The 23,780-nt window shown below is 30.9% G+C and overlaps 4 protein-coding genes across 4 annotated transcripts; 1 reads left to right on the top strand and 3 right to left on the bottom strand.

Moving 5' to 3' along the window:
• Positions 1–111: 111 nt before the first annotated feature.
• Positions 112–2,919, bottom strand: LOC126687301 (protein WHAT'S THIS FACTOR 1, chloroplastic). Its single transcript, XM_050381818.2, has 2 exons — positions 2,835–2,919; positions 112–1,687 (listed from the first exon to the last, which is right to left on the bottom strand). The coding sequence occupies exon 2, from the start codon at positions 1,628–1,630 to the stop codon at positions 197–199; it is 1,434 nt and encodes a 477-aa protein (XP_050237775.1). The 5' UTR covers positions 1,631–1,687; positions 2,835–2,919; the 3' UTR covers positions 112–196.
• Positions 2,920–3,486: 567 nt separating this feature from the next.
• Positions 3,487–9,149, bottom strand: LOC126686744 (serine/threonine-protein kinase CDG1-like). Its single transcript, XM_050380970.1, has 9 exons — positions 8,981–9,149; positions 8,758–8,900; positions 8,470–8,567; positions 7,956–8,152; positions 6,956–7,330; positions 6,383–6,588; positions 5,904–6,068; positions 4,725–4,874; positions 3,487–3,795 (listed from the first exon to the last, which is right to left on the bottom strand). The coding sequence occupies exons 1-9, from the start codon at positions 9,147–9,149 to the stop codon at positions 3,487–3,489; spliced, it is 1,812 nt and encodes a 603-aa protein (XP_050236927.1).
• A 2,030-nt stretch (positions 9,150–11,179) lies between these two features.
• LOC126688105 (elongation factor 1-beta 2) lies at positions 11,180–13,721 on the top strand. Its single transcript, XM_050382682.2, has 6 exons — positions 11,180–11,376; positions 11,476–11,592; positions 11,687–11,774; positions 12,713–12,830; positions 12,952–13,065; positions 13,400–13,721. The coding sequence occupies exons 1-6, from the start codon at positions 11,291–11,293 to the stop codon at positions 13,561–13,563; spliced, it is 687 nt and encodes a 228-aa protein (XP_050238639.1). The 5' UTR covers positions 11,180–11,290; the 3' UTR covers positions 13,564–13,721.
• An 8,485-nt stretch (positions 13,722–22,206) lies between these two features.
• Positions 22,207–23,349, bottom strand: LOC126686742 (uncharacterized). The gene has a single exon (XM_050380968.1). The coding sequence runs from the start codon at positions 23,347–23,349 to the stop codon at positions 22,207–22,209; it is 1,143 nt and encodes a 380-aa protein (XP_050236925.1).
• Positions 23,350–23,780: the final 431 nt, after the last annotated feature.

Here is a 23,780-nt window from a genome sequence, read left to right as displayed (position 1 = left end):
AATATGTTCAATGCTGTACAGTATATGTTTAATTGAACCGACACATTTAGTTCGATTTGGTTTTAGTAACAATTTTTTTATCCAATTTTGGTACAAAATCGAGTAGCAAAATTAAACCGAACCAAAGTATGATGTCACAATATAAATGTGATGGTACAATGTACAATTTGAAATTATTTACAATTCCATCCTTTAGCTACCAAGGTTCAGGAGATCGCCCTTCGTCACCGGAAGTATTAACGGTCCAGAACTCTCCATTCTCACCATGACTGTTAATCTCATAATTCTCATGAAAATTGTTAACAAAGTCATAATCAAAACCTGAATCTTCAGAATCAAATACATTATCAAATCCATCATCATCGTCATCATCATCGTCACCACTATCATCATCGGAATCTCCAGTTTCATTGTTATTTTTTGCAATGCCTTTTCTTCTCTCTCTCCTCATCCTCTTTGACTCACTAACCAACTTCATTAACTTATCCTTCATAACTGAAACTTCATCTTTCTTCAAAAGCGCACCCTTGTCATCAAACCCTTCAACCAACAACACGGAATCTCTAAGACCTTTCACGCTAATATAGAATAATTCAGGGTGTCTCGCGATCATTCCCCTTAACTGGTTCGGAAATCCGAACTCTTTTCTAAAATGCGTTAAATGGTCTATTAAAGTTCTCTTTTCTACCGTCATCCCGAGGATCTCTCTTACTACAGCACAGGCTCGCTTTTCTGCTTCAACAGACTCTTTCAGAAGTTCTTCTGAAGCTGTCTTATAAGGACACACATCGGGCAGTTCTTCAAACTTAATCAGGAAATCCTGGTGACGTCTCTTCAAATTAAGCCCCTTCCGAAGTTTCAGATGCTTGAATTTTAAAGGTCTATCTACTATCAAATCGAGTGCAACATCAGGACGAGGTAAGGAAACAGCCAAATCTGAGTCCCATGAAACAAGCTCAAGTGCACGGCCATAGGAGGTGTCAACAGTTTTGAATTTTTCCGGGTGATCATTGCAGAGGCGAGACCGAAAATTAGGGGGCAGGCCGAGATCTGGTGCAAGGTGAACCAACTTCGATAATAGGAGCCGATGATGAGAAGCGAGCATGAGAAGTTTCTGAAGCTTGGTGACCAAGTTGTCGGAAATGGCTGATAGGAGTTCAGATTCTTGAGCAGCCAGTGCTCGTGCAGCTGGGGTTAGACGAACACATAATTGAAAGTATGGCTTTGTTGCATTTATAGGTAAAGGTGGTATAGGAATTGAAAAGAGTTCGAAGATGGAAGGATAACGGTGGATCATGGAACGGACGGAACGCCGATCAGGAAGAGCAAGGTACGACTGGCATTTCGAAAGAATATGGATGGGAATGTAGTGTTTTGGTTTGGATAAGAGCAGAGTTTTGAGCTTTTGTACAAACCGTACCTTGTTTGCCCTCACAACATGGATGTCAAGTTTAGCATCTCGGACAATTTTGGGAGACGAACAAGATATAGAAAGAGAAACATTTCTCCATTTCTTGCTAGTTACAAAATGAATTGCGGGTACCTGAACAGTAGCAGATGGGAGAAAACTAGACTTGCTGAAGGAAAATTTGGTCTGCGAGGAGTAGGAAAGTGACGGCAAAGGCATCATTTATTCTCCGCATTTAGTTTAGAGCTGAAATCTTCTATAGATTGCCCTCAGCATATGCTGCACACAACACGAAGAAAAATCAAATTTGTATTTTTGCTTCAACACCATTGCCTAATTTTCACTCAATTGTATGTTTGTCCTCAGTGCCTAATTTTCTATGAGAATGCAGAGAATAACAGATAACTAGAAAGAGCAAGAAAACACCTATGCAAACTAATGATAATACATATATATACACAAATATGTACATACATAATAAAGAGAGTACCACCATCAGGAAAATAAAGACCTAGAAGACACCGGAAATGAGAGCCGGAACATTATAAATTTGACTGATTTTACCATTTGGTGGCTTAAGAAAGACAAAGTATGACCTCTTAATTTTTCTTTCCATGTCATTTGGATCATGATTATTTATTTCAATATGTTTTAGGTTCGTTTTTAAGCCTCAAGAATTGGACTCTAGCAAGCATATCCTTTTCAAACACGAAAATTACTCATTAGAAACTTAGAATCCAATTTGTCAGAAGAAACCTTGCATTTTCAGACTTTCCAAACAGAAGATCTATAATCTCCCTTCTCTAAATACTAAACAGCAGCAGCAAAATCTAAAAATTCGTTCCGACTTTGGAATCGACCAATCCAACCGCCTCAACAAATTCACAATCTTTCAATTCCAGCACATCATTTCAATCACTAAATCACAAAAAGCCCTAACTTCACAGGTTCCACACATAAACTTCCTTATTAAATCACAAAAATCCATTCATCAAGAATACGCAAGAAAAGCACTTCAAATTGTTGACTCATCGCCAGAGATGGCTTAGAACCAAAAGTTCATTATCTAATGGATTTTTCCGTTCGAATACTCTATCCGAGAGTTATCAGTAATTATAAAGGTCTTCTAATCTATTGCCAAGTAAGCCGAAATACAATACTAACATCAAATTGCTACATATAAGAATCAAAATGATAACCCGAACTCATCTCATTCATTCCGTAAGCTGGAATAACATAATTATTTACCATCTTTTTAAGGATTTGATTCTTCAAAACTGAATAATGACAAAATAAAAACTCAATTTGAAATGTTGGTCATTAAAGCAATTAAACAAACGAAACATTTTAAAAGCATATGATTAGACTAAGCTTAAAGTTCAACGTTAAAAACTTAAGACTGAACAGGGAGACTGAAAAGGATTACCGGTGGAAATGGAGCCGGCGACCGGCGACTGTTAATGGCGGTGAAATGAAAGTGCAGGGTTCAAATGAAAGCAGGTTTATCCAGTAGCTATAGCCTATAGGACAGGTCAACGACGTCGTTTCAATCTTGAAAAAAGATGTAGCTAAATTAGGATAAAGGATCAAATTTACCCTTATACTTTAATCAATAAGCTGAATTATAACTCTTTGAGCGGGTAATTTACATTATCCATCCCTAAAGTATTTTCTTTCTATCAGAACAGTCCTTGGATTTTAATTTGTATCCTAATTATCCTTAAATGCTCATTTCCTTAGAATTTCCAGACAGTTTTAAGGACTGAATGGCCGACGTCTTTTGATTCAATTTAATAGGAAAAAAAATCTTATTTTTTCCATATTTCTTCGTCTATATTCAATCATGAGAAATAAAAATGATTAATTCGTCGATGAATTTTAAATTTTTCTCCAAATATTTAATTTTCATTAACTAAAATTCCCTTGTAATGGTAAATATAAAACATAAAAATCATAAAAAGAGTTAGTTATTTTCTAAAATTAAAGAGAAAAACAGTAATTGAGACCTAAATTTATGGAAATAACATAGTTATTACATTTCTGAATTTCATTATGCATTTCTACATAATACAATAAAATTATTGATTACTCTGCATTTTATCACCCTGCCCACTACTACTTACAGAGCTTCTGCTAAAACTAGTGCTTGTTCTACTTATAGAGCTTCTGCTGAAACTTGCACTTGCTGTTGAAGATGAAGTTACATTCATCACTTGCTCTTCAGCTCCTTCTGAATCAAGTTCTATACTGAACATTTCAGTTCTCTCCGAGCCTTGATTCCGATCGATGTCGCTTATTCGGTTTGCCAGATATGATCTCACTGCAGAAATATCGTCCATTACATTGCTTGCTTGTCTCTCTGCTATGCATTCCAACGCGGAAACTACCTATTTATACAGAACAAGAAGATGAATTGTGAATGTTGAAACGGAAAATGAGCGGAAATGATTTTTTTACGATAATAGATAAATATCAATTTTTCGAGCTCTAAATTTTTTTCTTAAAGGAAAAAAATTAAAAAGTAAAATGCAGCACTTGATAAGTTTTTGTACAATATATAAGTTGTGACTTCTATAAAAAAAAAAACTTCCAAAACGATTTGTTATTTTCATAATTTTGACCCCTTTATTAAATATGTTACTAAATTTTTTGAACAATATGGTATGTTAATTTTGAGTTGAAACAATTATATTCAATTTCTAATTAAAACATGTTTGATTCGACCATGTTGTTTTGTAAGTGAATATAGTTAGAAAATGAGAAACTCCACCTAGGCACATTGCGTTGGAACAAAGAGTTAACGCGCCTTCTAAACTTGTGACACGAGGTTATTTAATCCAATTTGTATTTTTTTGAATAACTAATCCTAAAATTCTTCATTTTTGGGTCAGATTATTCCATAATTTATATTTTTATTGCAAAAATAGGTTTAAGATAATTTTATCGCAACAATTAGAAAACTCTCTAATTTCTTTTACGCATCCCTCACCTCTGATTTATAATTTTACGCGTTTTAAAATACAATTATGGGATAATCTGACCCAAAAATGAAGAGTTTTGGAATTAATTACTCAAAAAAATATAAATTGGGTTAAATGACTCTGTGTCACAAGTTCAGGGGCACGTTGACCCCTTGTTCCTTTGTGTTGGAATAGACACATTTCAATTAAGGTTTCGATATAATTGTTTCATATTTGTAAAATTGACGGATTAGATTGACCATTTTTAAGATATATTTGATAAAATTGTCAAAATTATGAATATAAAAAAGTAATTTTGATACTAAAGATAAGAAATTTAGTGAAATTTTAGTTACCTTGTCCATTGTCAATCTTTTATGTGGAATTTTATGGAGACAATTATGTATTACTCTCCCCATCCAATAAAGTTGCTCACTATCATGAGAGTTGCCAATTCTATAATCTATCATCTCAAGTAATCTCCTTTCCTTTAGAAGGGGCCTTGCCTGTAAAATAAAACTCTAATTGTGAAACAAGAAAACAAGTAATTGATCAGAGATATGCATTTTATATTTCGGTTTGATTCGGTAGTAAAAACAGGAAAATTGATTGTTCTTTCGTAAAGAAAATAGAAATCGACCTGAATTAGAAAGGTCAAGTCCGGTTCAGCTTCTGATTTTATCCAAATATAAAAATAAATTTTAATAGAAAATATAAGAAAAATAAAAAATAAAAAAGCTAAAATTAAGAATCAAATATATATCAAATTATAATATATCATACATTTTAACCGCTTTAATATATAAATATAAGATTATTCTTTTTAAAAGTTATAGTATTTTAAAGGTCTAATTACTTAAAAAAATCCCACCTTTAAACAATTTTTCGTTTATACCCTGACCTAGGAAAAAGTTCATTTGTACCCTTTTTTTGATTTTTCGTTTTCAATTGTACCCCAAAATTTTATTTTTTGACAATTTAATTAATTATAGGATGAAAATATTAAAAATAATTAAATAGAAGGGTTATATCATCTTTTTTCTATTTGAAAAAATACAAATAAATTAAAAAAATGAAGGATTATTTTAAGCTTTTTCTAGATAAAAAAAAGTTCAATATAGTGCTTTAGGGTAGAGTTGAAAACAAAAAATCAAAAAAAGGGTACAAATGAACTTTTTCCTAGGTCATGGTATAAACGAAAAAATATTATAAGGTGGAGGTTTTTTAAGTAATTAAGCCTATTTTAAAAGATCTGTAATAACTAATAAATGAACCAAACCAACGATTTTCAGTTCAGTTTGGTTTTTCAATCAGTTTGGTTAAGTACACGCCTATATCTAGGGTAAAACAAATAACCGGACAGAAAAATTTGGTTTGATATTATCAAAAATTGATTTTTTTTAGTTCAGTTTGATTTTAAATATAAAAAATTTCAATAGCCGGATCAAAAAATCGACTGAACCAACTACTTCAGTTCGGTTTGAATTGAATGCGCACCTCTACCTCTATTTGTAGTGTAATTGATAGTTGCTTACCCATTCCACAAGACTCTTCCCCCCTGGCATTTTATCAGTAACCATCTGACCAGTAATCAACTCTAACAAAACAATTCCAAATGCATAAACATCTGTAGCAGTCGAAAGTTTCCATGTTCCGGCATATTCCGGTGCTAAATACCCCAAAGTTTCAACAACTTTTTCCTCCGATGGACGCCCGAAACTTCCGAGCTGAAACATTCAAGACGACAACGCGTTAATTAGTTCGCCAACTTTATACAAAAATGTTAGTTTACCATCAATTTGTCGACAACTGCCAAATATATTCACAATTAGTTTGGATATGATATGGCGTGATATGGTACGTCTACATGCGTGAGATTAATCTTATATGACACATATAACAATTAACAACCACGTCAACTCCAGATCAATTGCGGATATATTTGATTAAAATCAAAAAGATTACAGTATGCATACGACACGAATTGAAAGTATAGTATTTGTAGTAAAAAGACTAGAATTGTGCGTAATATTAATACATTTTGCTTAGTTATTAGATTTTCAATTCTTACCATTGGTTCGAAATCATGAGTTACAGGAATGCTACTTGTTCTAACATTCTTGTGAACGATGTCGTTTTGGTGCAGAAAGTTTAATCCTCTGGCTGCTCCTAATGCCACTTTCATCCTCTCCGTCCACGTTAGACCCAACGGCCAATGTTCTACATCATGCCACAGATTTTATTAATATAGCTTGAATAAATCGCCAAAATAAATAAAATAAATGAATAAATCGCTAAAATAAATTAAATATAAATCGCTAAAATAATGGGTCTTTCTATGGTTACTTTGTTTTTTACAAAGTAAAGTTTACTTTGTTCACTTATTACCGTTGAAAATTCATCCAACGGTGATAAGTGAACAAAATAAGGTTTACTTTGTGAAAAATAAAGTAACCATAGAAAGACCCTGAATTTGAAAATCTAAAATTTAGTTAAAATTGACAATTTAAAAGTTTAGATCATAAACGGAAAAATCAAAAATGATACTTTTTAATGATTAAGCCTGTAAAAAAATTAAGATTCTTACTTGACAAGTGCTGTTTTAGTAAGCCATTGCAGACATATTCATACACAAGTAGCTTCAGACTTCCTTGTCTACATGTTCCTAAGAGCTTCAGTACATTTCTATGTCTTGCTGTCTTGAACAGATTAAATTCTGAACTGAATTTCATTTCTTCTTGCGACGTTGAAACTTTTTGTAGGTCGACAATAATTTTCAGATTTTTACTTTTTACGTATCCTATAAAATAAGATCCTAAAACACCGTCGTGTAATGAATTGTTCGTCGAAAAACTATCAGTTGCATCGACAAGTTCTTCGTATGTGAATTCCATTTCGCATCCATTGGTCAGTCGACGATTCTTACAAAGCGAACATGTTGAATCTTCTACGATCTCTTGGTCTAGTAATAGCAAATAAAGTATAATATTAGAGGTAGAAATTATTTAATAATATTTAGCTAAAATAAATTTTCATAACACAAAGTATGACCAAACTGATTTTCAGAAATTAATTTCGACAGTTTGATCATCCGTTTTACGAGTTTCGACAGTAATATCCAAAAGAAAATTAAAAAAATGAGGATTCTAATTAATAAAAAGGAGAAACTAATGTAATAGGCAGATTGAATATTATAGTAAATTTAGGTAGAAGGGAAACTCTAACCTTCTAAAAAGTTTAAAAACAAACTAATTATCCTTAAAATTGTTAAACAAGCAATGTAACAAACCGAATTGCTCCCTGAATTTATAACAATGAACTAAATAGTCAAAAAAATTATTATTTTTATAAATTAGTCTACTGTTTCTATTTTAAGATTTATGTGGTAATCCAATGTGTTTCATGCCACACAATTGTTATATTAACCTTGTGGATGAAAAAAAAATATAAGTCATGTTACTAAAATTTAACACATAAAACGGTGATAATCACTATGTAAAAAACCTATAGTTAAGTAACTCTATAAAAGTTTAACACTATGATTGAACAACTAAATTTTAAACATGTATGCAGATGAAATTGATTACCTAGGGAAATTTTGATACTGAAAAGTTCTTCAGGTTCTGGAGTTCCGACCAACATATCATCGTAAGTAATAAAGCCGGTATGTTGTTCTTGCTTTATTTTCGGACCTCTGAATTGCTCGATCTTGTCGTTTCGCTTCATTCTTGATATCCCACATGAAAGTCTTGCCAAAAAGTATTTCCTGTCTTTCTTTAGCTTCCTGAGAAATTTAGTTTCAGTTCGATTCGGAAGTTAATTTGTCAAAGGTTATGGATATTTAAAATAAAATAGGAGTAAAATTTGCTGAGATATAAGTCACATTTTCTAAAAATATTAAAATTCAAATGAAATAACAATGTATTATATATTTTAACGACTTGAACAATACAATATTCATGAAAATTTCTGTACATATAGACAGTTCGATTTCTTTCAGTTTTTTAATTTTCTTAATATTAAAAACCAAACGAAACCGAAAATTAAGAGCATTATTAGTTTGAAGTAAAAAGATTAATTCTGTCAGGAAATTTGGTTGACCTGTCAAGAATAACCCATGTTGCCCTGAAATCTTCTGCTGCTTTTACAGCAATTACTTTCGGCGAATGTCCTGTTGCCACCTCTACCTTAAATTCAACCTGAAATTTGATCAGGATTAATTAGTAGCTAAACATTTCTTATGAGTTTCTGAGAATTTCAAATATAAAAGGATTTTGAATATGGGGAAACGCGGCTTCCTCAAGGTTTCCGTGCATAATAAATTATAATATTTTCTCATAAAAACATGTCATTTTGGTGTTTTACATTTTAAAATTTTTCAGCACGTACCTTGTGCAACTCATAAAGCTTGGAAATCTGTTGAAGTTCTGAGTTCTTCATATACTCTTCCTTCTTCCAGGCAGCTTCTCTCACAACAATTTTCTCATTTGTTCCGAGCATCGAATTTGAATCCACTTTGCTTTTAAATCCCACTAAAAACAATTAACACAAGAAAAAAAAACCTAAAAAATTATTCTTGTCTCAATAAACATAAAAAAAAATATATACTTACATTTAAAATTTCTTGACTTACAAGGATTGTTAACCTGATGAAGAACTGCAAGAAATATGAGAATATCGCCTGGTTTGAGTGACAAGCCTTGAAATACCCACATTAAAGCACTTGAACTAATTTCTTTTGATGCATATTGAATTACCATCACCCTTTTTTGATCTTCCATTCAACTAAAGATTATCTTTTAAAATTTTAAAATTGTTTTTAGTTTTACAAGTCCTGGAAAACATAGAACTTTTATTAACGGAGATTGTCTTCAAGACTATATACGCACTTGCGACAATCTATATATGTTGCACGAAAATTTAAGGAACGGAACGAAAAATGTTGAAATGGAAAACAGAGAGCATATATGTATAAATGTAAAATTCGACAGGTTTTCGTAGAACACATAAAATAGGTTACTAAAAACAAGAGATTGAGTTTGTTAATAACAAAGAAAAGAATTTCCAAGCAATGCAATGTATTGTGTTAGTTTGATATAAATAAGACAAATTGTAATAGCAATGTTGTGACAAGAACAAAGTTAATGTTTTTGGAGAATATTGAATCTTTTATCGATTCTTCAGAATTTGATATGAAAATGGAATCCTATAGCTATGGATGATTTATTTGTTTTTTGTTTGATGAAAATTGGATATTGATTTTATGGGTATTCAAACTCTTTTTTTTTGAGTGATCAAATTTTAATTCTTTCATTTGATTACTGAACTTTAATTTTATTTCAAATGAGATTTTTTTTTCGGGCAAAAATGTACGTGTCAACCAAATTTCACTAGTTTTATCTTGAAAATTTATCAGTATGCATTATTTCTTTTTAGATGGAAGTTCATAGACCAAATTAAGCATATTTTGCTAGAAAATCACTCATTGAAATAAAATTAAAATTTAATAGTCAAAATGAATATATTTGAAATTTGGTCACCAAAATGAAAAATAATAATTGCTTGAATACCCAGATTTGTTGTATTGTTTATATGGAAATTGCTTTAGACACCATTTGGGTTGAGGCCTGAATGTTTTTAAAATCAATAATTTTTATAAAATTAATAGATTTTAAATTAGTGAAATTTATGGATTTATAAATTCAATTGTTTAAAATTTATGTATTTATAAAAAATATTAGGAATAATTAAACGATAGCATAATTCATCATTCATAAAAAAATGATTAGGATGTTAACTTTTTCACTAGTTAACTGAAAATTTAAATGAGAAATTTTGTAGTATGAAAAAAATTTAAAATCTTATTAAAGTCAACGTCATTTTCCCGTACTAAACCATAAATTTTATTCCTTCAAAACGTACATTTGTTAGTTCCAAAGTGCCTCTAAACAGCATAAACCACCTCAACTTATTGTATTTATCAGTATGAGATTGACTGCTATTATCTGTTTCTCATGAATGTATTTTATTTTGCTCAATTTTAATTTCACTATCATAGACCGCCTCAAATTTAAATAATTTTATGCAAAGTTTGAGGACTGTGACGTTGTGCTGCGTCGTATTTCCATCAAATGTCAAAATACTAATGTTATCAATTTATTTAAGGATTAAATTCAATATAAACATACTGATATTTACGGATGGATTTAACCCTTTGGAATAATGGGGCCGTTGCCCCCTCCATTTTGTTTTGCAAATTTATACTCATAATTAAACTTCTTGTACTGTCTTTTTGTTAAATGCCTTAAAATTTCCCTACCTACAACCATATTCTCTATCTATGATCATGGGATTTTCACTGTTTTAAATCAAAATTTACGACTTGACTTACGATCATTGACAATCATAAATTGTATACACCCTTGTAAACAGTTCGCAGTTTCAAATTCTCCCACAAGCGCTCCCCCTCCTTAGATTATATATAAAAAACAATGTCTCTACCACCAGGTATAAAAATATATAATACAAATTAAAAATTTAAATAACATCAATGACAATACATCGTCAATAATAAATAATTATGCAAAATGAAAATTCGTGAATTCGTAAAATCTCTAATTACATAAACACGCGCAAAAGATTTTGGTATTAAGTATATTTAAGTCATTTTAAAAATTTGAAGGGTTTTTTTTGCAACATTTTGCTTTTAATAAAAACTTGTTAATTTTACTGAATTAAACATAAAGAGAGAATATCCAAAATAGAATTCCAATTATAATAATTGCTAGGGTTTTACTTTCTTTGGCCTCATATATATATACTCACTCCTTCACTAACCCACTTCCTCCTCTTTCACCTCCCTTCCACTGCTCTCACCGCCTGTCATCCGCTTCCGTGACCGTCATCTTCCTCAACTGTCACCATGGCCGTCACATTCTCAGATCTACACACCGAGTCAGGTCTCAAGTCCCTCGAAGAGTTTCTCGCCGCAAAATCTTATATCTCTGGGTATGCTTCAATTTTTCTTAATTTTAATTTGCTTATTAAGAATTGTAAATCATTGAATTGAGTAGTAAATTTTGTGTTTGTAATTTGAATTGTGATTAGAGATCAGCTGACTAAGGATGATATTAAGGTATACGCCGCCGTTTCGGAGAAGCCGGGAGCTTCGTTTCCCAATGCTGGGAAGTGGTACGACAGTGTTTCCTCACAGCTTTCCGCGAGGTTAGACTTTGTTGGTTAATTGTTAGTTTAATTTTGTTGGGTATTTGTTATTTTTAGAGATTTATTTACTTTGTGTTGATTTGATAATGTGTAGTTTTCCGGGGAAAGCTGTTGGAGTGAGAGTTGGTGGCCAGGCCGCCGCCGCTGCTCCAGCTGAAGAAGCTGCTGCCCCTGCTAAAGAGGTGCGTATCTAGTTTTCTTTTTTTGCAATTTTAATTTTTGATCAAATTGATTGAATTTGCCTGAAGTTTCAATCTTTCATGCGTAAAAAATGATAAATATTAAGCTTAGGGCTTCATTTTGTTGCATTGACTATGCATTGTAATTGAATTTGTAACTCTGGAGTTTACAGTAAATAAATTCCATTACACTGTAGCAAATTTCGATCTTTTATGTGAATTTAAGCGAGAGATCTTAGTAATAATAAGGATAGTATTTTAATTTCATTTGGCATTGGCATTGGCATCATTCATAAAAAAATTAAAAGTAAATCGATTGTTGAATGTGTCAAGTTTGAATGAATCTTGTTCTGCAAGGGAGAATGTGATTGTGGGGATTTGAAGCTATCTAAATTTAAATTTGGTCAAGCGTTTAGAATATATTTGATATAAGTGAATTTTGTTAATTCTAAGAATTTTAATTAGAAATCTACAGAAGTAGTTGTACTTGGTTCAAATTCTATCAATTTTGACGGTATTTCCAAATAAATTCTAGAGTGAGAGGAGTTCTTATAATGATGATTACTTCTACTATATTCTTTTATAAAATAGTAATTGTAATATACATAATATGGTATTTTTGACAGTGAAATATTTAGTTAGATTAGAATTACTCAAAATATACATATTCAACTCATTTCATTTGAATGAACTGTACATATATTTTTTTGGATACCAAACAACAAAAATTTCAAATGCAAATGTATCTATTTAGAGTTCTATTAAAGATAGAAATGAATTAATAGATTTCATCTAAGATTTAAATGGATTTTATCGTTAATTTAATTGTTACCAATCTATACTCGTGCATTCTTAGCTACCAGCTCCTGTCTCTTGTCAAAACATCAACTCCGTTATACACATCAATTTATTTTTTCTGATTTCTTCAATTGCTACTTTAGGCTGCTGCTGCCGAAGAAGATGATGATGATTTGGATCTCTTTGGTGATGAGACAGAGGAGGATAAGAAGGCCGCAGAAGAGAGGGAGGCAGCTAAAAAGCCTGCCAAGAAGAAAGAGAGTAAGAAGCTGGTTTTTTTTTTTTATAATCTAAGTTGCTCATCTAGCTGTATGAAAAAACATATATATGCGCTGCTCTGAATCATTCGGTATTCATTTTGACCTTTGATCACTATTTTCAGGTGGAAAATCTTCTATTCTTTTGGATGTAAAGCCTTGGGACGATGAGACAGATATGAAAAAGTTGGAGGAGGCAGTTAGGAGTATCGAGATGCCCGGTCTCTTATGGGGAGCATGTACGGTTTGCCTTGAAACTTCTTATAGTTTGATTTTGTAATTTCAACTCAGAATTTCATTTTTGCAATTTGAATCACTGATTTATTCGCTCAATTTGTGTTGATGTGGAAGTCATAACCCATCTTACCATGCCTTTCGTTTTTGGATTACTACGTTCCACATCAGCACTGATCAATTGGATTTCTAATTGGTGATTTGAATTGCAAAAAATTGAAAGTTCATGTTTTGAATTGCAAACATGTTATATAGTTAATGAGATTATTTGCATTTTAGCATAGCTTCTATTTACTGAAGTAGTTTCTGAAACTAATGCTCCTATTGTGGCTGTTACAGCAAAGCTGGTTGCAGTTGGTTACGGAATCAAGAAATTGCAGATCATGGTCACCATTGTCGACGACCTTGTATCTGTCGATACCATCATCGAGGAGCAATTGACAGTCGAGCCACGTAATGAATATATTCAGAGCTGTGACATTGTTGCCTTCAACAAGATTTAAGTTAGTAACATAACTTTTATTTTACCAACTCTAGTGTAGCCATTTTGGCATCTCTAATCTATTTTTGTCTGTCATTTTTTTTTGTGCTCTTTCATCAACAATTTGGTGTTCTGTTTTCTATATATGTGAGTTGAAAAAGATTAATGCTTCTGTGGTCATTTTGTTGATTTGAAAATGTGTAGTTGTCACATATAGATAGTGGTGTGCTAAAAGTGAACTGAATAGAAAAATTGAATCGAAATGAAATATTAGGTTTAATTTTTTAGTTTGGTTTTTAATTATAGAAAACCATAAAAAAACTTAAACTACATCAATATAATTTAATTTTTTAAAAAAATATTTTTAATGTTTTTAAAATGTTAAAATGTTTTATTTTTGTAATAGTTTAATTTGATGATTTAAAATTTAAAATTTATTGATTTTTTAAATTAATTTTTTATCTTTAAAATTTTTTAAAAGAAAAATTATTCTAATATTTAGGTTAGACCAAAAAACAAATTGAATTGATTGAGTTTTACTATTTATTTCAGTTCGTTTAAAAAATAACGTTTTTTGATGTTTCTATTACCAAAATGAAATGATCAATGCATACCCCGGTCGCATATGATTTTCTCATTCAATCAATCATAAAATGAATAAATGAGAGGAGATGAGAAAAATTGGAACACTATATTTATAGTTGTTCTCACATTCAATCTCTTTTTAAGTATTTTTACTGGTTCTCAAATAACTCTTTCAATAAGGGGTCAGTCGGCATAGCTGTGCCATCTCTCTAGAAGTTGGAGAGAGAAAATACTATAGAGAGCAGAGATTCGGTTTTTCTTTGATTTTGAGCGTAGGAGACGGTGATTTTCAGCTCTTAGCCGGAAATCATCGTCTCTTAGCTTGTTTTTTTCCCCCTATATTTGTATTAATTTTCGAATAAATTGCTCCGTTTCTTGGACTGTGGGTTTTAGGTGTTTTTGTGCGGTTGTAGTTTTATTTGTGTAGATCTTTGGCTCGTTCAACCTTTTCAGTGTTTGTTCAAATTTCAGCTTCACATTCTTCAAGACTCCAGATTTTTTTTTTGAAGCATCTTAGCAGCGGAACAAGTGGTTAATAGAAGCTATGTGGTACGATTGGTGGCAAGAAATTCTCCATACTTGAATTTATCTTGTTTTTAGTCATCTGTTAAATTTTAAATTTCTGTTTTGTTTCGTTTCTTTTTATAGATCGATTATAGGGTTTCAATTTATTTTTTTTATATAATTTTGATCTACGATGTACTTCAACGGTAAGGTGTAATAAATCAATCTTATCAATAGTATTACTTTTTGACCAAAAAAAATAACTCTTTCGATAAACAGATTATACTACAAAGAAAATCAAATTCTTTCTTTATAATTTTAATTTGAAAAAATGGTAGTCTAAAATATACAATAATTCTGATTTTTTTCAATTATATCTCAATCTTTTAAAATCACCAATTTTATTCAAATCGCCACATTTACGTTTCAGTTGTACCCAACTTGAACTCCTTCATGTTTGATATATACTCTAAATAGATTCTTATTATTATAAATGGTAATGAAAATCTCTTTTCTCCATAAATCAAAATAATTTTTTGATTTAATATAAATTAATTATAAATAACTATAAATAATTTTTTTTAGGGATATATTTGATAAAATAGTCAAAGTTAAGCATATGAAAAACCATTTGGCCAAGATATATTTATTTGGATAATTATTTTAAAGTTATTGTTGTTTTTCAGGAGAAACTAATAACAATGTGATGATTCTCCGATGGTGGTGTATCCTCTTTACTTGACCTGAAATCACAAGTACATGTCAGAATGAATCGGACTAATTTGTCCGACCATGCACCGATGTCTAAATTAAATATCTTATAGAATGAAGATAAGTGAAATATTTCAAGAGAATGAATTAGATTCTATACTTTAGCTTGGATCCCTATTTATAGAGTTTTGTCTGGGTCATTGACTTAGAATCGTCTTTGTATATTTGTACTCATGTTGAAATAAGGATGTGGATATGATAACCTAACTTAAAAAAAATTATGACTTGATTTTAATTTTTTTCTTTATTTACCTGTTTAAGTACATTCTAATTTAATAGACATTCCAGTAAAATATAAACCGAATATTATAGGGAAAACACAATTATGTTATAATAGGATACTTTCAAGTATTTGTGATAATTTTAAAATTTATGCTCCATCATCCATTATGTTAGTGTTATTAACACATTCTGATTCTAATTTAATACTCCTCCGTTCATTTTTAGTTGTCGCTTTAGGCTATATTACTAAGATTAAGAAAATGATTCTTTTGTTTTAAATTATAAGCATAAAGACTAATATAACCTTATTTATAAACTCCACTATTGAAAAATTTAGTTTTAAAAGTAGAGTTATAAATATGTTTTACTCGTCCTACTTTACTAAATGATTTATCTCCAAAATTAATGATTAAAGATGATAAAAAGAGAAAACAAGAAAACAAGAATCCAAAAATATTTTATAAATATTAATTGTCAATAAAATATAATATCTAAAAAATGTTGTATTTAATAGAATGGGATGAAAGGTCTAATTATAACCAAAAATGTCACTCTAACATTTAAGTTAATAAAACCACCAAAACGAAATTATATAAACCAACGACTACCAAGAAAATTGTTATTTTTAGAAGGCAAAATGTCTTTTTATATTCATAATTTTAATTATTTTATTAAATATATCCTTAAAATAGAATTAGAATGTTTTAGTTCGTCAATTTTATTAATTGGGACAAATATATACAACCCTCATTTTAACCTATTTCCGAATACATAACTTTCATTTTAAACCTAAATAACCTTTATTATATGAAAATAAAAATCAATTATGTAAATAATTATTTAAGGAATAAAAGTTTGAAAACAATAAATTCTAAAAATAAGTATGCTTTAGGGCTTCGATATATTTATCCAATTTATAAAACTGATGGATAAAAAATTACATTTTAAAAGTATATTTATCAGAATGTCCAAAATTATCAACATAAAAAAAAATTAACTATTTCAGTTCTAAATATCATGCAACTTCACTACATGTAAAATGCCAATTAGGACAATAACTTTTAATTTTTTTTTTTGATGAATTCAATAACTTTTAATTGAAAGGGTAAATGATTAGATTGTCTTCTGTTGAATTTTGTTTAATTGTGAAGACTTTAATTATATGATCTTTCAAAGCCTTCTCAATAACTTATAAATTTATACAAATTAAAAAGAAAAAACTCATTAATAAATTCAGTAGTTAAAAAACTAATTAAGCCTCTGGATAAAGTTATTTTTTTATATAGAAAATTCATTTAAAAAGCACAATTACATTAGTTTTTTTGAAATAGAACTGACTTTATAAATTAACAATATCATATTGGGATCAATGGAACTTGCTCCTGCCATAATCCAAAGTTCGGAAAGATTGAATATGCTCCTAACGTCTTAAAAAATAAACAACCAAACTCATTGATATTGACAACGAGACCCCCAACGTCTCATTTATATATCAAAATTGGAGTCTAATTGTTCACTTTTTAAGACATTGGGGATATAACTCAATCTTTTTGGACGTTAAAAACTTACTTCTTCGTGAAATCAAATTTTAGGAACATAAATAACCATTTTTTCTATAAATTTATTACGTCATATTAATAAAAATATTATTTATTACTTAATTAGTCAAGAAAAACAATATTCGACGAATCAATACTCCAATAAATTTAGGGGGATATTAAACTCCCAGAATCACTTGGGTTACCTTAATGTTATAAAAAGATCACTAAATTTCATTTTATTACAAAATGGTCATTGAACTATATCTTTTATTATAAATGGGTATCACTCATATAAAACGTAATGTGTTTGCTTATATGACAAACTGAAATTATAAAAAGACATAATTCAATGACTTTTTTTGTAATAAAAAGTATAACTCAATAATTTTTTTATAGTTCGTGAAAAGTTTAGTATTCTTTTTGTAACAACTTCAACGTGAAAACGGTGAACTTTAGGTGTCAATCATCAGTTGTTCTGGTGTCATTACAGCCATTAAAAGGCCTAAGCCAATATAGTCTCGGCTTGTCCAAATGATGTTCAACTGAGAGTTATCCATTTAATCGTCTCTTTGCCGTTTCCTTTCATAAGAGTGCCAAAAATAACGGTTGTCATAACACTTGCACACAAGCTTCTCATTATTTCTTCCTCAAACCGCTCATAACCGGAGAAAATAGAAAGAACTAGCTATGAACATGGAATGATTAGAAACTAATTAGTGACGAGCAACTTATAACAGATAATTCCATTCCGTCTCTTCCTTCTAATTCTGCCACTGATGATGAAACTACTTAACAATCTAAGAGAATACTAAGTAATTAGCTTAAAAATTGACAAGCATATAATTGGCGATTCTAATTTAGTACTTCTTATGACTTAATAAGGCAAGAAATCATAAAAAAGTTCAGAAACATGAATAAATAATTCAATTTTAGCAAAATGTATTAAAATCTGATTAACAAAACAAAAAATTAAGCTGCAATGTACATACTTTTTGCCGGTAAATCTCCCGTTTAATAAAATTAAAGTTTAGTAACCAGGCTAGAAAAACTAAAGTTTGAAATATAAAATGTGACAAATTATTGTGATCACCAAATTATATAAAAATATTATAGTTCAAACACCTTCAAGATTAAGGATATTTTCATTGAAATTTTCATTTTTGAAGTATTTAGCATTCGCTTGCCCAACCGGTTAATACGCCGGACTTTTTGTTGTTTGGTGAGTGGACAATCTAGGAGTTTAAAATCTTCTTAATAACCGCAAAAATAGAAGAACTAGATATGAACATAGAATGACTAGAATCTAATTAGTGACGAAGAATTTATAAGACATAATGCTAGTCTTTTATTTCTGATTCCGCCATTGATGATGACCTTGCTTATGGCAATTTAAGAGAATACTAATTAGCCTAAAAAATTGGCAAGCATTTAATTGACAATTTCAATTTCCTACTTTTTATGACTTAATTACGCAAGAAATCATAAAAAAGTTCAGAAACATGAACAAATAATCCAGTTTTAGCAAAAATGTATTAAAATCTGATTAACAAAACAAAATATTTAGCTGTCATGTACACACTTTTCGCCGGAAAACCTCCCGTTTAACAAAATTAAAATTTAGTAACCAGACTAGAAAAATTAAAGTCTGAAATATAAAATGTGACAAATTATTTTGATCACCAACTTATATAACAAAAAACTATAGTTTAAACACCTTCAAGATCAATGACATTCTAATCCCACATGATGCATGTTCAAGGGCGGAATTAGAGGGCGAGGGCGGGCAGCCGCAAATCATTAATTGTTCCATCCCTTTCGTATCTTTTTTATCTCCTCACTTTCTTTTTCATAATTACGCAAATATAAGAGAATATAACTAACTAGACGTCGATCATCATAAAAACGTCGAAAATAACAATTGTCATGTAAGTCTCTCGCACGTAAGCTTTTAATGACCGCAAAAAATAAAAGAATTAGCTACGAAACATGGAATGACTAAAAACTAATTAGTGACGAGAAACTTATAACGGATAATACTAGTTTCTTCTTTCTGATTCGGCCACTAATGATGAAATTGCTTATGACAATCTAAGAGAATACTAATAAAAATGTCAATAGAATAAGACATATCATCCTTAGTAATTATTTACACTGGCCCAAAAAGAGCTCATATGGGCTAATTCGGGTTCTTTGAGCCCAAAAATCATCAACTATCCTTTTATTCTTATCTTAGCTTAATAGACTTTTTTAGTCATTATCTTATTTTTATTCATTATCTTAATTATTTAGCTTAGTATTTATCTAAATAAGAGATTGTATCTCATTAGACTAGGTTTTCTATTTTAGGGTTGTCCCCTATAAATAGCTAGTTTTAGGTTTGTATTAGCTACAACTCAAATCAATCAAAAACAAACTTCAAAGCCCTGCGCTTTTCTATCCCCAACCCCTGCGGTTGGTTAATTTAGGAGTAGGAGTAGTTTAAACAATAATCTCGCTTGGGTTTCTTAACCTCCAGATTAATGTTTTAATTTAGTTTAATCAAATCCTGTTCAACTTTTCGGACCAAACCGGTTAAAGCATCGAGCAGTAAAGTACCCATCTATAAATTTAAAGATTTGAGTTTGGAAATATTTTTCCTGCGAACAGTAATCAAATCAAGAACAAAATAAAATCTTAAGGCCTCCGCAAATAAGAATGCTATATTTGGAAAGCCTTTTCTTTGAAACGAGCTATGAGGATAATTTGATAACTCAAAAAATGTTGCACTCAACAACTGAAAACCCGTCTCCCCTCTGAGACCATCTAATGCGGCATAATTCACCCCTAAAATCCTAACTATACCAGAATTTAGATATAGACAGTTGCGAAATCGAGTAATTTCCCAGTTCTTCAAATGAACCCATTGTGACCAAAGCACTCCATTGAACACTCTAAAATCAATTAGAAAGCAGAAAGACTTAAGGAACTTAAAGCAAACCCTAAACCTAGAGTCTTGACCGGAGTCGGAAACTGCTATCGTATAGTACTCCAGCGCTTCATCGGCGAGTTTAATGGATGAAATACGATCATCTGAAGAAGACGAACTTGAAGTATTTCTTCTATTCTTATGTTTAACATTTTACTTCTTTACTTTCATTAATATTTTCATTGACATTTTCTTCTTTGAAGTATTTAGCACTCGCTTGCCCAACCGGTTAATACGCCGGACTTTTTGTTGTTCGGTGAGTGGACAATCTAGGAGTTTAAAATCTTCTTAATGACCGCAAAAAGTAGGAAAACTATATACGAATATAGAATGACTAGAAACTAATTAGTAACGAGGAACTTATAAGATATAATGCTAGTCTTTTATTTCTGATTCCACCACTGATTATGACATTGCTTATGCCAATTTAAGAGAATACTCATTAGCCTAAAATATTGCCAAGCATATAATTGACAATTTCAATTTTCTACTTTTTTATGACTTAATTAATCATAAACAATTTCAGAAACATGAACAAATAATTCAATTTTAGCAAAATGTATTAAAATCTGATTAATAAAACAAAAAATTTAGCTGCCATGTACATACTTTTCGCCGGAAAACCTTCCGTTTAACAAAATTAAAATTTAGTAACCAGACTAGAAAAACTAAAGTTTGAAATATAAAATGTGACAAATTATTTTGATCAACAACTTATATAAAAAAACTATAGTTTAAACACCTTCAAGATCAATGACATTCTAATCCCACATGATGCATGTTCAAGGGCGGAATTAGAGGGCGAGGGCGGGCAGCCGCAAATCATTAATTGTTCCACCACTTTCGTATCTTTTTATCTCCTCACTTTCTTTTAATAATTACGCAAATATAAAAGAATATAACTAAGTAGGCGTCGATCATCATAAAAACGTCGAAAATAACAATTGCCATATAAGTCTCTCGTGCGCAAGCTTTTGATGACCGCAAAAAATAAAAGAACTAGCTACGAAACATAAAATGACTAGAAACTAATTAGTGAGGAGAAACTTATAGCGGATAGTACTAGTTTTTTCTTTCTGATTCGGCCAGTAATGATGAAATTGCTTATGGCAATCTAAGAGAATACTAATAAAAATGTCAATAGAATATGCCATGTCATCCTTAATAATCAAATCAAGAACAGAATGAAATCTCAAGGGCTCCGCAAACAAGAATGCTATATTTGCAAAGCCTTTTCTTTGAAAGAGTTATGGGGATAATTTGATAACTCAAAAAACATTACACTCAACAAGTGAAAACCTTTCTCCCCTCTGAGACCATCTAATGCGGCATAATTCACCCCTAAAATCTTAACTATACCAGAATTTGGATATAGGCAGTTGCGAAATCGAGTAATTTCCCAGTTCTTCAAATGAACCCACTGTGACCAAAGCACATTGAACAGTCTAAAACCAATTAGAAAGCAGGAAGACATAAGGAACTTAAAGCAAACCCTAAACACAGAGTCTTGACCGGAGTCGAAAACTGTTATCGTATAATACACCGGCGCTTCATTGGCGAGTTTAATGGATGAAATACAATCATCTGAAGAAGACGAACTCGAAGTATTTCTTATATTCTTACGTTTAGCAATTTGGTTCTTCATTTTTATTAATATTTTCATTACATTTTCATTGACATTTTCTTCTTTGAAGGATTTAACGCTCGCTTGCCCAACCGGTTAATACGCCAGATTTTTTGTTGTTTGATTAGTGGACATTCTAGGAGTTTAATTATGACCGCAAAAAATAGAAAAACTAGATACGAACATAGAATGACTAGAAACTAATTAGTGACGAGGAACTTATAACGTATAATGCTAATCTCTTATTTCTGATTCCGCCACTAATGATGACATTGCTTATGGCAATTTAAGAGAATATTAATTAGCCTAAAATATTGGCAAGCATATAATTGAAGATTTCAATTTCCTACACAAACATCAACAAATTATTCATTTTTAGCAAAATGTATTAAAAACTGACTGTCAAACCAAGAAAATTAAGGTATTAAAATACTAACACACATGATTAAACATTCAATCTTCTTCATTCTGCTCAACATAGGGCTGATTAAGATCAATGTTTAACATAACTTGAGCAGCTTCTCCAATTGAAGAAGTATTAGAAGTAGCTTCTCCGGTAGACGAACCGACTTCATTCGAACTTCGTTTCCGACGACGCTTTTTATTCGGAATCATCTCATCCTCTTCGCTTTCTCGATCCCATTCTCGAACATCATTTCTCCTCTTACCAAGACTTAATGACATTTTACGTTCTTGAAAATCCATCTTTGATGAAATATCTTTATACTTACTACCGTAGTTCAATTTCTTTGATGACTTTGATACTACTACTGGTACTACTTCAGATTTAGATTTAGACAACGTTAGCAAATCACGCGCCGCCTGAGGTATCAGCTCCGTCAAACAACCCCGGCCCCGGAAATCCTTTCGCCGCCATGAATCACCACCCAGAGAACTCATTAAATCAACACTATTAACACTATTATGATGATCACGAACCTTTACTATTCTCTTATCTTTCCTTGAACTTTCAAGAACAGGACTAGTCTGAATCTGATTATAATAAACATCTTCGTCTTCGTCTTCATCTTCGTCATCTTCGAAATCCAATCTCGCAGCAGAATTAGAAATAGATTGAATATTTTTCCAATCATTATCAGAATGAGATCTCATATGTCCAAATAAAGATGGCATACAAGGAAATTCCGCACCACATAAACAACACGTAGGTTTACCATTTCTAACTTTCACATCACCAATTCGGATCGTATTATTCTTATGATCATCTCCATAGCTGATTTTCTTGAAATTTTTCTTCTTTTCAAGCTTTTTTGATGATGAAGATGGTGAATATTCGTGATTATTATTTTTATTATTACTATTTTTTCTTCTATCTTCTTCTCTTTGAAGCTTTAAATGATGCCTTTTATGGCCGCCCCAAGCTTTACCGGAGCTAAAAACCTTGTCACAGTATTCACATGCACGGTAACCCGGTGGCAACTCATGCACATCTCCGCCGCGGCCGCCGCTGTGGCCACCAATATTTTCAGCTTGTGGAGCTACAGGAGGGTCTTTGACGGTGTTGGGCAGCTTAATCTTTAAGCAAAGCTTCATTTTGGAAGTGTAATCTTGATCTTGATTGTTATGTTTATCCATGGTGAAGAGAAAAATGAAGAAAAAAGTGAATTAGGGTTTGTGAAGGAGTGCAATTTTCAAGACAGGAAAAAAGATTGGGTTGAAGAAGAGAATATGAATCAAAAAAAAAGTCTATAAAATTGAGAGTAAATAGGGAAAGAAAAAGTTGAAAGATTGGGATTTGGGGGAGAATCAAAGAAGCAATAAAAATCTCTTAAAATTAGGTGATGTTTTAATTACATTTCCATACCAAATTTTACATCTTAATTTTTTTTTTAAAATATTAAATTTTTTAATAATTGAATTTGTTGATAATCTTGAAAACCATTAGTCACTTAAACTTTTCGTATGTCCTTCCATTTCTTTCTCATCAATCTTTTACTACAACGTAGTGCGTACTCACCAAACTAGCGAGCAGTTCCATTCTTTTTATAACTATTGCAGAAAATTTA

This window comes from Mercurialis annua, linkage group LG6 (assembly GCF_937616625.2).
Source record: "Mercurialis annua linkage group LG6, ddMerAnnu1.2, whole genome shotgun sequence".
Taxonomy (NCBI): Eukaryota; Viridiplantae; Streptophyta; class Magnoliopsida; order Malpighiales; family Euphorbiaceae; genus Mercurialis; species Mercurialis annua.
Note: the sequence above shows the minus strand (reverse complement) of the source record. Positions and strands in the feature narration are given on the sequence as shown.